This window comes from Ruditapes philippinarum, unplaced genomic scaffold, assembly GCF_026571515.1.
Source record: "Ruditapes philippinarum isolate M1 unplaced genomic scaffold, ASM2657151v2 ctg3779_1_1_1_1, whole genome shotgun sequence".
Taxonomy (NCBI): Eukaryota; Metazoa; Mollusca; class Bivalvia; order Venerida; family Veneridae; genus Ruditapes; species Ruditapes philippinarum.
Window position 1 is genome coordinate 8,810 of NW_026862070.1, and position 14,660 is coordinate 23,469.

The window sequence follows — 14,660 nt, forward strand, 5'->3', positions numbered from 1 at the left end:
TATAAGATTTGTATATAGGAAAATTAATTAATAAACAACTTCATTTGGACAGAGCATTCATTTGTTTTCTACGAAACGCCTATAATGTTTTATAAATATATAAAGAATAACTCCTACGTAGGAGATAAAAAAAAAGCCTAAATGGGAATTTATCATTCCTACGTAAGCGGTTATAAAATCCTAATAAGGAATTTGTAACTCCAACGTGGGAGAAAGACAACCCTTATTAGGAGTTTAGGACTAGTGCGTTTAAATCCTTATTTAAATTATGCACTCAAGAATGATGGCTTTCTATATCAACATTTTATTTCGATGCTCATTTTAGACAATAGTTTTATCAAATATTGTTACTTTTTATTTCATGCCTATGCTACTTGATAAATAAGTAAATGTTTTTGCTTTTCATGTCTGTTACATGTTAGTAAACATGTTTTATGTCTCTGTTATTGTTGGTAAATAGCTTATTATCTAATGTTTCTTGTAATTTGAAAACCGACTTAGAATAATAAATAAAGTTTCTTGTATCTAAATATACATAAAAAAGACATCTGTTTGTAGTGACTGGATAAATTGGCCGTATACATATGTGTTCAAAACCCGTCATGGGCAAGTCTTTGTTTCCATGAACAAGAATTTTTACACTCATTTCTTAGGACTGGTTGGTTCGAGGAACGGTGAGTGTTTCAATAAGCTTGATTTCAGCATCCAACATGATCAAACTAAAATTAATTTGTATTTATAACTAAAAACCAACAGAAGTCTCCCACACAACAACAACAATAGAAAAGTGAAAGTTGTTAGAACAATAATTACCAATCCATCATCATGATTACAATGTCGAAATAATATCATAATAACATGTCGCACGTCACACATGTTCATAATGTTATCAAATGCTTGTCAAAACGTGGCTTGGCATGCTTGCACGAGACTCGTGCCACACGTGTTGCCACGTCCACAACAGTAACTACAGACTAGGGGCCGCTGCATTCTGTTCAACAAAACAAAATAACAGAAGAAATACCCACTAGGCACGGTATAGTAAACCGTTCGTCCACCCGTTAGTCAGTTAATCGATCTTCGATAATTATCTTCGATAATTCGAAAAGCGTATGCATTACGATACGAAAGGCGCGGATACTTAGCATACAGTAATAACGCAGTTACTCCCCTTTTTATCCACTGGGCGTAATTTGTTGACGTTTATGAAACTTAACAAAGTTGGTATGTTTTACATTTTATTTAACCATCAGGAGTATGTCATACTGTTTTTTCATTGTAATATCAATTAAGTCATTTTATAGGACACGTTTAATCATGAATGTTGGCGGAAAAATTATTTTTTATTTATTTAAAATCAGTTGTAAACAGGTAAACTATTGTAAGCCTACATGTGTGAGAAGTGGCATACATGTACAGTATGTCATAATCAGATTATGATGATTATGTTTAAGCAGTTTAATAATTTACAAAGTAACTACACTATTTGTTGATTTGAGCATGTCACTGATTTTCTAGTGAATTCCAAGCACTTTATTGTATCACGGATTTATATTACATGTAATATAAATCCGTGATTGTATATTTCCACAACAGTGCTATTCGTCAAGAACTAGACAGCTACTATTTCAATAGCTATAGATTCAGAGATTAATATATTTATTTTTTGAGTCATCAACTATAACAAGATTTACATGTATATGTCTTTTATTACCATTGAAGTGATGTTGAATTCATTATATCTCTGTATGTAATGCTTGTCAGAACATTAACAAAAGAACAATGCTGGTAACATACGAACTTATCAGTGAAATAATCAAATCCTTTGCAAAGTAAAATCAATTGTGTACCTATTGTACAGTGAAACAAAACTTCTTTTTGTGTTTAAGACAAAAGACTTTCATTCATTGGTATTTCTACAACATATGGTAATATATAATAATATAGGAAAGATTATACTTTAAGTAAAGATCATATTAAAAGTTATTGATCTTTAAGCAGAATTGAATAATCTTTAAAGTTCTCTTAAACTAGAGACTTTTTATGTAATTTAAACACCTTGCTAAAACGTATTGCTTAATGTTCACTTCTAGTATTATCCAGGGATTCTTTTACTGCTTTATTTTATTTCCAACATTTAATAATTGAAATTATACATTTACATTGGACTTTTTTCAGCAGAAAAGGTGAACTTTAACTTTTAATAATTTTTTTTCTTGCTTTTAATCAATTTTAGTAACTTTAATAAATAATTTGATACAATGATTCCAATGTTAACTCTACATTGTTTACCTTAATGCATTAAGTTTCTGTCACAGGAGCCAAGTGGTTTATATGAAGGAGACAACAATTTATCACAACTGTAAAATTGTAAAATCCCACTTAGTAATAAGGTGTGTTAAATTGTTTTAACCTTTTACCCCATGAGCATATTGCGAAAAATGGCCGTTTTCATTGAAAAGCCTCCTGTAACAACTATGAAAAATGCTTCAATACTGATAAAACTTGGCACAAATGATGACTGCACCATAGCCTCTGTAAAAGCATGTTCAATCTTAAATTTCCTGTTACCATGGCAACGGGGGAATGTCTCAAAATTGCCAAAAATCACTATTTTGCATTGTTTTTTTCCATCAAAACTGATTTCAAAGTGCTGCAACTTCTCAATGAATTGAGATAGAGTAAAAGCGTTGGTTACTAGTACCCCTAAGATCAACCTGAGGCCATTTTTAGCCTGTCACATGTCCAAAATTTTCTTGGAGATGAGGGGGACAACCCCCCAAACAGAAGGGGGCACATCCCCCTTCTGGCAATCCCCTGATGTAACATTTGGATGGGGGACTGGGCCGAAGAAGTGATAACTTTTTTTAACAACATTTCTCAAACGAAAAACCAGTGTTTGGGGCCTAAATAAGGCATTTTTTCACTGTTTGAGGCCTCAAAAAAGGGGGGTGCAAAAAGCCGTCGAAACACGCTTATATAAGGGAAAAGGTTAAGGAAGAAAAAAGACTAGGCCAGCTGGTCAATGGTGTGATGATAATCTGTGTGTTTTTAAACGTTTTCTAATAGAGGGATATTCAATGTTGATATCAATTAATATGCATTTGGTTTAAACATATTTATTTTTAATCAAGTTACAATACAACTACAACATACAGAACTTTTATACAATATCATGACATGATAAAGTGGATTGAACTGAAAGCTAATAGTTTATTGTAATTCTCTCCACTTATATAATATAGCCAAACATTGGTACAGATTTTGGTGACTTGCTTTTAAGAACTGGTGTATCTTTGCCTGTCTGGTTAGGGTCAACGGTTGAATACTCAAATTTTGCATATAGAAGTTTAATACAGAATTGAATAATGCTATTTTATTTTGTATTTTTAGAAAAATAAAACAACAAAACTACAATGCCTTTGAAGGGAGTTCCTAACATCTTGTCACCAGACTTGCTTTACGTCCTTGCATCAATGGGTCATGGAGATGAAATAAGTATGTATCTATTTTTATATGCCCGAAAGAATTTCGGACATATTATGTTATACCCCCTGGCGTCCGTCTGTACTTCCGTCCGTCCATCCGTTAGCAATTTGGTTTCCGGAGCATAACTTAAGTTCCATTTGGCCCACAGTATTCAAACTTCATAGGATGATTACCCATATTGGATAGAAGACCCCTATTGATTTTGGGGTCACAAGGTCAAAGGTCAAGGTCACTATAACCGTAAAACTGAAAATGGTTTCCGGAGCATAACTAAGTTCCATTTGGCCCACAGTTTTCAAACTTCATAGGATGATTGCCCTTATTGGGTAGAAGACCCCTATTGATTTTGAGGTCACAAGGTCAAAGGTCAAGGTCACTATTACCGTAAAACTGAAAATGGTTTCCGGAGCATAACTTAAGTTCCATTTGGCCCACAGTTTTCAAACTTGAAAGGATGATTGCCCATATTGGGTAGAAGACCCCTTTTGATTTTGGGGTCACAAGGTCAAAGGTCAAAGTCACTATTACCGTAAAACTGAAAATGGTTTTTGGAGCATAACTTAAGTTCCATTTGGCCAACAGTTTTCAAACTTCATAGGATGATTGTCTATATTGGGTAGAAAACCTTTATTGATTTTGGGGTCACAAGGTCAAAGGTCAAGTCATTATAAGCTAAATACTGTAAATGGTTTCTGGAGCATAACTTAAGTTCCATTTGGCCCACTGTATTCAATCTTCATAGGATGATTGTCCATATTAGGTAGAAAACCCTTATTGATTTTGGGGTCACAAGGTCAAAGGTCAAGGTTACTATTAGCTCAATAGTGAAAATGGTTTCCGGAGCATTACTTAAGTTCCATTTGGCTCACAGTTTTCAAATTTTATAGGATGATTGTCCATATTGGGTAGATTTAGACCCCTTTTGATTTTGGGGTCACAAAGTCAAAGGTCAAGGTCACTATTACCCTAAAACTGAAAATGGTTTCCGGAGCATAACTTAAGTTCCATTTGGTCCACAGTATTCAAACTTCATAGGATGATTGTCCATATTGGGTAGAAGACTCCTATTGATTTTGGGGTCACAAGGTCAAATATCAAGTTTACTAACACCTTTAAACTGGAAACAGTTTTCACTCAATAATTCAAGCATTAATCAACCTACAGCTAAAGTACTTTCGGGCATATAATGCCCCGCCTAGCGGTGCTCTTGTTATTATTTGGTATGGTTAAGGCAGTCAGATAGAAAAACACATCCCTTCTTGTTTTTGGCATCCCCTTGTTATTTTGGCACCAAATAAAGTCAACAAGCAGTGGTTGGACAGATAATAGAAGACAAAGAAAACAAATTATTTTTCACCTATCTCCCCAATACCGTAAGCATGTTGAAGCCTTGGATGCTGGTGCATTTTTTTTTTCAATTAACAAAAGTATAGTATTGTTCTGATGGCCAAATTCTTTTTTGATAAATGTTCATTTAATATTTTAACTAATCGCCAGATAAACTTTATTTGAAAGTTTTTATTTCACATTTTTTGCATGTTGTTACCTTAATGCACTTAATATACATGTGATAATTACTTAAGTCTATGATCTGCTTTAGATTTTACTATTTATAAAACATTTGAAACATATTTTGCAGTCTTGGCAGATGCCCATTTTCCAACATCATCAATTTGTAGATTTGGACCAAAGGAAATTCGGGCTGATGGTAAGTGTATAGTAGTATTATGTAACACTATTATTTTATATATTGAACATAATAGTAAAATATTAATAATTTTATAGATTGAACATGCAGTCAGAAATAGATATTTAAGATATCAAAATGCATGAATTTAATATGCATTTTACTATTCTGTGATGCTGTGTTGAAAAAAAAAGATACTTAGTCTTACAGTCAAAAAGAATTTCAGTTTTGGTTTGAATCCAATTTAAGCCAGGCTACATGGAAATATAGATATTTGTGCTTGAAATTATTTTTTGTCCATTACTAAGGATTGCAGTATTTCAAATGAATCGTAACACATTCACTTCGGTAAATCGGCAATCTGTTAATAAGTCTAGTAAATCGACTGTTTATTAAAAATAATTTTAAATATTAAGCTGGTTAAAATTTATTAGTGCGTATTTACAAAATTAAATTGGTCGCACGGCTGTGCCTCACCTGACCAATTCAATTTTGTGAATTTGTACTAATACACTTTAACTTATACATAATAATATACATTATAAATATTATACAAAATCGTTACAATACTATTTGTTTTTTTTGTTAATCAGGTATTCCTATTCCTAAACTGTTAGAGGGTATACTAACGCTGATGCCTCTAGACAAGTATGTTTCTCAACCGGTATGTTTGTTTCTTTTATTAGTTTTACACTAGTAACAAATATCCAAAATCTGAACATGTACAATATATAAATTCTGACAATTTAAGGCAAAGTATGGTCAAAATAAACCATAATTAATCAATTGACTAACAGATGAGTTTATTTCTTTTTCAAAATGTTTCGAAATTCAGTTTTAATTTTCATCTGCATTAGATTTATCAGATGGTAGAATTAATCTACAGGGTAAAAATGTAATGCAAGTGTAATTTAGCGTTATGACCTTTCACAAATTTCAACTGAAGGTGATTAGTCTTTGCAGTCAGTAAGCTATAGATAAAGGCCAGCTAGCCTAGTCTCACTAATGTACAAGGCATTGAGATAATGTGTTATTTTGTGCATGGGCAATATCTCCCCTCTAGTGAGATTCTGACCCAGAACAAAAATATCTCTGAATCTAGCTTTGGCATGTTGAAATATTTTTACTTAAAGAACCCCTGCACAGTCTGACCAGATTTTATGCTGCTGGCAGTTCAATGTTTGTATTTTAAATTTGAAACCCCTTTAAAGCTTACCTGAGCTAGCTCAGGGTGAGTTTTAATGATAATTGAAAGTCTGCCATCTGTCGTCAGCCCACATTTGTTTGTTAACATTTTTGCCACAATCATCATCAAACTTTGCTAGGTAATTGCTCGGATGAGTTCAAACATGGGTCATCTCTGATAAAAAAAACTAGGTCACAGGAGCTAAAAATTAAAAAATCTTGTTAACTCTAGTGGCTACTTTTGTTATCGAAATATCCTGGATATTGGTCTGCAAGTTTATTTTGATGATTTCTAGGTCAAGTTTGAATATGGGTCACCTGGGGTCAAAAACTAGGTCACACTGCCAAGATATGGAAAGAACCTTGTTAACACTCTAGTGGTCACATTTTTTACTCAATTGTCGTCAAACTTGGTCAGGATGCTTATCTAAGTAATTGCTCAGATGAGTTTGATGGGTCAGGTGAGCAATCTAGGGCCATGTTGGCCCTCTTGTTACTTTTGATTAATATACTGTTCCACATTCAAATTAGGTCATATATATAATACAAATTCAGCAGGTTTATAAGTTGAAGGAAGTTTTATTGTGATAACAAACATGTTTCAGGTTTGCCTAATGGACAAGGTACCTGAAGATAAAGCTCGAGGTCTACAAACACCTATCTGGACAGAGTATCAAGTTATAATAGACAACAAGGAAGATTCACAGGTTAGATCTTATTACGGGTTAGAAATAATACATGTAAAGACACCTGAGGTCCTGCTTCATAGTAATTTTGCAAAGTCAACATTATAATCTTTACATTGTTTGCTTTCAGAAGTTGTTGTTGAGTTGTACCAGTTAATAGTATTACAGCCTTATACCCAACAAGTATACTGGCATTCCATACGTGTAAAATTCTTATAATCTACAAGTATAGTTTATACGTTTACATTATATTAAACTCGACTTTTGTCTAAGATATACATAAATTAATCAAGGGCTTTATATGAATCTGTTATGGTAAACTTCTTCATATCATTAAAATTTTAGTTACCACTGTTTCATAACAAGCCTATACTGTCAAATAATGAGGCATAATCGAGGCCTGACATGCATATATCTATAAGTCAATGACAGGTTGCCAGAGTGTAAAAATGAAGAAAAGAAAATTCATTTGCTATTACTTTTTTAATACTTGATTTACTTAAATATTTTCAATATTTAATTTACTTATTTTCAATACTTTTCTTACTTACTTTCTTCCTTAGTGACAATTTTGTTTGTATCCAATGGCACAGATCTTTATCACACAATTGTAGGACACAAAGTATTTCCTTACTTGTTTGATTTTTATGCCCCCAGGCATATAGTAATTGAACCGTCCGTCCGTCCGTCTGTCCGTACGAGGTTAACCTAGAACGGCAAGTTGGATTTTTCTCAAGTTCTACCTGTACCAATGGCTTCTAAGTTTACACACTTACTAATCAATACAAAGTACATGATCTGGGCAAGTTTCATAACTCTGGCTTTCATATTTACCAAGTTATTGCCCTTTTCAGCACTTAGAAAATGAATAATGGTTAACCTAAAACGGCAAGTTGGAAATATCTTAAGTTCTATCTATACTAATGGCTTTATAATTTCCACACTTACTTATCAATACAAAGCACATGATATTGCCAAGTCATATAACTGTGTCATCCATATTTTCCAGTTATTTCCCTTTTTTCACTTTGAAAATAGGGCCTTGTCTGGTTAACCTATTTCGGCAAGTTGGATTTATCTTAAATTTCTCCTAATTGCTTAATTTCTTTACTGATATCATTCATATTTAGTAGGTGGATACCTTTGATGGCCCTCTAATTTTTTTTGGAGTAAGCGGTCTCTAGGGTCAAGGTCACTGGTTTAAAAAATAAATATAAACCTTTTTGCTCATACATCCTTTATTTTTATGCCACCGCAGCATCTGCGATGCAGTGGCATATAGCGATTCTCCTGTGTGTGTGTGTGTTTGTTTGTTTGTGTGTTATATAGATTATATAGTGAACTTAAAAAATCTTCTTGTGAAAAACCACTAGTCCAATTTCAACCAAACTTGGCAGGATTGATCCTTGGGTGAAGGGCTTCCAAAATTGTTCAAAGAATTTTATTCCATGCAGAAATCTGGTTGCCATGGCAACCAAAAGGAATTATAAGAATAAATTTAAAAAATCTTCTTGTAAAGATCCATAAGGCCTAGAGCTTAGATATTTTGCATAAGGCATTGTCTGGTAGACCTCTACCAAGATTGTTCAAATTATAGCCCTGGGGTCAAAATAGGCCCCGCCCGGGGGTCATTGATTTTCACTATATGTACATATAGTAAAAACTTAAAATACCTTCTTGTAAAGACCCAAAGGCCTAGAGCTTAGATATTTTGCATAAAGCATTGTCTGGTAGACCCTTACCAAGATTGTTCAAATTATAGCCCTGGGGTTAAAATCGGCCCCGCCCGGGGGTCATTGATTTTCACAATATGTACATATAGTAAAAACTAATACCTTCTTGTAAAGACCCAAAAGGCCTAGAGCTTAGATATTTTTGCATAAGGCATTGTCTGGTAGACCTCTACCCAGATTGTTCAAATTATAGCCTTGGGGACAAAAACAGCCCCGCCCCGGGGGTCATTGGTTTTCCCTATATGTATAAAGTAAAAACTTATAGTAAAAACTTAAAAAAAAATTCTTCTAGCAATTGACAAATGCTAGAGGTTAGATATTTTGCATGAACATTGTGAAGTGAATCTCTAGCAAGATTGTTCAAATTATAGCCCTGGGGTCAAAATTGCCCCCGCCCTGGGGGTCATTGATTTTCAATATATACAAATAGTAAAAAATAAAAAAAATCTTATTGTCCTAAGGTACAAGGCTTAGAGCTTTAATATTTGTTAAATGATATCATCTATAGGTACTCTACCAAAGTTGTTCAAATTTTGCCTCCAGTGTCAAAATTGCCCTGCCCCAGGGGCCATAGGTTTTCCTTATATGTATATAGTAAAAATGGGAAAAAAGCTACAGCTTAGATATTTGACTTAAAATGTTGTTTGGTGGACCTATATCAAGATTGTTTTGAATTAAACCCTTGGGTTAAAATTTTGCCTTGCCCCAAGGGGACAGTGACCTACTTTCTTGTCCTTTGATGTACAGCAATGAAATTTTGACCATGTGCACAGTTTTAGTTGTAAAATTGAACTTTGATATCAGGTGACCTAGATTTTGATGATGTGACCTACTTTCTTGTCCTTTGATGTACAGCTATCATAGCCTATGACACTATGATTGTGCACAGATTAAGATGTAAAGTGAACTTTGATATCAGCTGACCTAGATTTTGACAAAGTGTCTTTCTGTGTTGTCCTTTGATGTAGTCGTGAAATTTAAGCTGTGTGAAATATGACCTTCACCACCGAATTCAATAGACTCGAGTGCATTGGTATATTCCTACTCTGATCTTTTATTGGAATAACAATATATTTAACCACTAATCTGATAATAAGAATTAGATAGGTCAGGGATCTATGCATTATGACAATCTTCAATTGTAAAGAAACAAAAAAAAATCTGTTCCTACACTACTATTTAGTGTTGTATTAATGCGGTGGCATAGCATTTTTCTCAAATGCAATCTTGTTTAGTTGATGTCTTAGTTTAATACAAACGCCTCCTTCTGTGGGTGTAGTATGGGGTCATTTGGGTCAAGGTCAATGTTACCAATGTCAAGGTCACCAATGTTAAAAATAGATTTTTACAGGTTTATTGACCTTATTCTATAGACAGATGTTATTTATAATTGATAGAAACATAAACTTTGATGGAGTTAGTGGTCAGTTGGGTCAAGGTCACCAGTGCTATAAATAGATTTTTACACATTTGCTCATACAGCCTTTATTAAGTCACAGATATATTCTATATTTGGTAGGAAGATAACTTGCATGGTATTCATCCTTTTGATTGGGGTAGGGATCAGTGGGTCAAGGTCACTTGTGCTAAAAATAGATTTTTACACTTTTGCCCATACAGCCTTTATTTATTGACAGATGTATTTCATATTTGGTAGGAAGATAACTTACATGGTATTCTTCTTTTGGATAGAGTTAGGGGTCAGTTTGGTCAAGGTCACCAGTGCTCAAAATAGATTTTTACACTTTTGCCCATACAGCCTTTATTTAATGACAGATGTATTTCATATTTGGTAGGAAGATAACTTGCATGGTATTTATCCTTTGGATGGAGTAAGGAGTTAGTTGGGTCAAGGTCACAAGTGCTAAAAATAGATTTTTACACTTTTGCCCATACAGCCTTTATTTATTGACAGATGTATTTCATATTTGGTAGGAAGATAACTTACATGGTATTCTTCTTTTGGATAGAGTTAGGGGTCAGTTTGGTCAAGGTCACCAGTGCTCAAAATAGATTTTTACACTTTTGCCCATACAGCCTTTATTTAATTACAGATGTATTTCATATTTGGTAGGAAGATAACTTGCGTGAAGTTGAATATTTTTCAACTTCATAAATCAGAGCAATGACTTGGCAACTTATATTTTTCACAATTACAAAATGCCATGACTTTGTCAAGCTATAAAACTTGTGTTTACAATTTTTTGGCGATTTTTCTGTCCATAACTGAGTGAATGGGTAAACATTTTTTGAAGTATTGCTACTGACAAGAATCTGAGCCGGGGGCATTTGTGTTTAACAAACACGTTCTTGTTTTGTTTTTTTTTAATGCGTTTATTTAAGGTCGCCGCCGGAAAGCCCATATGGGCGACTGTACACTCAAGTCGGGCCATCTTAGAGCGTCCCGCCGAGATTTTTTCGTCGATTTTTTCCAGCTTTATTGGTGGAGGAAGACCCCAGGTGCCCCTTCGGGCATTATTTCTAGCACGAGCAGGCACCTGGGTAGAACCACCAACCTTCCGTAAGCCAGCTGGATGGCTTCCTCACATGATAGACTTCGACCCAAGTGAGGATCGAACCTACAGCGGTGAGGGACCTGTGATCTCAAGTCAGCGACCTTAACCACTCGGCCACGGAGGCCCCTATTGTTTGATCCTATTTTCTTCCCTGTTTGATCCTATTTTCTACTTATTTGATCCTATTTCCAAACTTGTTTGGTCTTATTTTTTCCTTGTTTTATCCTTTTTTCTAACTTGTCGGATCCCATTTTCTTACTAGTTTGTTCCGATTTTTTTTATTTGTTTGAACATATTTCCATACTTGTTTGATCCTATTTTCTTACTTGTTTGATCCTATTTTCTTACTTGTTTGATCCTATTTCCATACTTGTTTGATCCTATTTTCATACTAGTTTGATCCTTAGTATTGTCATAATTTTTTTTATCCTAATTTCTTACTTGTTTGATCCTATTTTCTACTAGTTTGATCCTATTGTCCTAATTGTTTGATGTTATTTTCTAACTTGTTTGATCTTATTTTAGATTAATATAGAGAAACTGGAACGATTCAAGTTTTATGAAAGAGCAAAGAGAGCCTTTGCTATAGTACACACTGGGTAGGTTATTAAACTTTATAGTTGTTTCTTTAATGACTGCAGAAAAATCAAGTTTTTACCTTTGGTCTCACCATTTCTTTTCATCCATCAATCTGTTTGATATGTTCGTCTAATCCATTTCTTTAAAGTCATGTTTTAAAAGACTGCTTTGATATATTTTAATAAAGCTTAATAAAAATATAATGATAATATATAATGAAATATATAGGTATATAATTTGATTAGTTTCATAATGATTTCTTTACAAAAAAGAGTTATGTCTGTTGTTTTTTGAGGGTTTTTTTTTCACATGAATATTGTTAAAGGCATGTTGGGGGCAGTTTTTTTTTAAGAAGCTCAACTGAGATCCAAAAGCCTAAAACATAAAATTTGAAATTTCTTACATAGATTAACGGATGCACTTGTTTCAGAAAGAGAAAGAAATATACTCAGAGAACTAAATTGAAAATCATATTTTTGTGCCATTCTTTGCCAAATTTAATAAAAAAGGCATTAAAAGACATATTCATTTTGAATTTAATTATTGCATTAATAGGCAACAAAACGCTTTTAGTATTTTTCTGGTCATTCTTCACAATTAAGATAAATATTCTGAAAATATGATCTGACACAAGTTATTAGTCCAGACCTATATCAAATGTTACCCAAATCTGTAAAGAATATTTCCGGTCCTGTCATGTCAAAAAACCTCTGTGAAACCCCACTTACTCTCTGCAAACAACTTTTATTATACCCCCGCACAACAAAGTTGTAAGGGGGGTATACTGGAATCAGCTTGTCCGGCCGTCCGGCCGTCGGTTTTTTCTTGTCCGCCCAATAACTTAAGATTCCTTTGACCCTTAGTCTTCATATTTGGCATGGAGATTAGTCATGATTAGTAGATGACCCCTATTGATTTTGAGGTCACTAGGTCAAAGGTCAAGGTCACAGGGGCCTTGACTTCAAAAAGCTTGTCCGCCCAATAACTTAAGATTCCTTTGACCCTTAGTCTTCATATTTGGCATGGAGGTTAGTCATGATTAGTAGATGACCCCTATTGATTTTGAGGTCACTAGGTCAAAGGTCAAGGTCACTTGACTTCAAAAAGCTTGTCCAACATAACTTAAGATTCCTTTGACCTACAGTCTTCATATTTGGCATGGAGGTTAGTCATGATAAGTAGATGACCCCCTATTGATTTTGAGGTCACTGGGTCAAAGGTCAAGGTCACAGGGACTTTGACTTCAAAAACTTTGTACTGCCCAATAACTTTAGATTCCTTTGACCCACAGTCTTCATATTTGGCATGGATGTTGATCATGATTAGTAGATGACCCCTTTTGATTTTGAGGTCACTGGATCAAGGTCAACGGTAACAGGGACTTTGACTTCAAAAAAGTTTGCCTACCCATTACCTTAAGATTCCTTTGACCCACAGTCTTATATTTGGTATGGATGTTGATCATGACTAATAAGGTGACCCCTATTGATTTTGAGGTCACTGGTCAAAGGTCAAGGTCACAGGGACCTTGACAAAAAAAAGCTTTTCTTCTCAATTGCTAAAGAATGTCCTGTCCGCAATGTATTGATTTGACATTTTCACATTTGAAGCATGTAGAATACATAACTTAGTAAGGCACTGGCTTAGTAACCTCAGATTTGGCAGGGAGGTTGTCCTTGAGCCCTTAATGGCCACTGTTGATTCTGACAAAGTGGTATGCGGGGGTATTCACGCCATGATAGTGGCAGTTCTAGTTTAAGTGGCGATATTGTCATTTTTAACTTCGAGTTTTAATATACTATTATGATCAAGCTTGCTGATCTCAAACTTAAAATGTTACATTTCTATATTTCAGAGAGCTAGCCCAGTATGGCAATATCATATTAAAGAAAGGAGTTGCCTTGTAACATCAAACTTTTCCTGTACATGTGATATTTTAATAATGACATGCACGTCAGTGATAAATTGGATTTATAAAAAATATATATTCCTTTATTCCTTATTTGTGACATTGGGGATTTATTGTGGTGTCAGTAAAGTTAATTTTAAATCATTATAAGGGCTTGCTTTATGTTAACTAAATGCACTTTATATTTATATGATGAAATGTATATATTATTGTTAAACATGGTTTTTCTTAATATACAAAAATTCAGAGGATAGTATGTAAATTTGTTATATGTTCTATTTATTGTCTTAACTTTTCATGTTAAATATGACAACTTTATCGCACAGGCTCAGTTTGAAGTTTTTCATGAAACATGATTCTTCTAGAATTATTCCATTAGCTATAATACATGTACGTTCATCAGTATCTTGGAGAGATACTTATATGTTTGTGTTTTCAGTTTTCGTGCTTCAAAGCACCGCACCTCCAGATTGTCGATATTATTCATTAATAGTGAAAACATTGTCAAACATACAAATGGAGCGACTTAAGCTTTGGGCGTTAATAATTCACAAAACTTCTGTCATATTTTGCATACTTAATTCAAATTTTTACATGGATTGTAAATGTTTATACATTTCTCAACCAACAAATATATTCATTTTTTTTTTAACATTTCTTTTTTACTTACCAGTAATCCAGCATCATGCTGCCTAAATACATTTTAATTTTTTTTAGCGTGATATTTTGTAAATGTGTTTATACATACATCAGGAAAGGGGAAGCTTCAAGTCTATAGAGTCACATAATTGTATCATAGGATCATAATTCATGAAATAAATTGGGAAAGTATTTTTTGTACATATTTATTTGGAAAATAAAATGACATTAAATATA

General features: G+C 33.7%; 1 protein-coding gene across 3 annotated transcripts; it reads left to right on the plus strand.

The window, feature by feature from the left end:
• The first annotated feature begins 1,119 nt into the window (after positions 1–1,119).
• Positions 1,120–14,660, plus strand: LOC132717834 (fucose mutarotase-like). 3 transcript variants are annotated; one of them, XM_060701408.1, is made up of 7 exons: positions 1,120–1,224; positions 3,394–3,498; positions 5,129–5,197; positions 5,770–5,840; positions 6,967–7,068; positions 11,822–11,895; positions 13,731–14,660. In XM_060701408.1, the coding sequence occupies exons 2-7, from the start codon at positions 3,417–3,419 to the stop codon at positions 13,780–13,782; spliced, it is 450 nt and encodes a 149-aa protein (XP_060557391.1). In that variant the 5' UTR covers positions 1,120–1,224; positions 3,394–3,416; the 3' UTR covers positions 13,783–14,660. The 3 variants fall into 3 exon arrangements, with proteins under 3 accessions (XP_060557391.1, XP_060557392.1, XP_060557390.1); XM_060701407.1 differs by lacking the exon at positions 1,120–1,224 and adding an exon at positions 2,039–2,186; XM_060701409.1 differs by lacking the exon at positions 13,731–14,660 and having other exon boundaries at positions 11,822–11,899.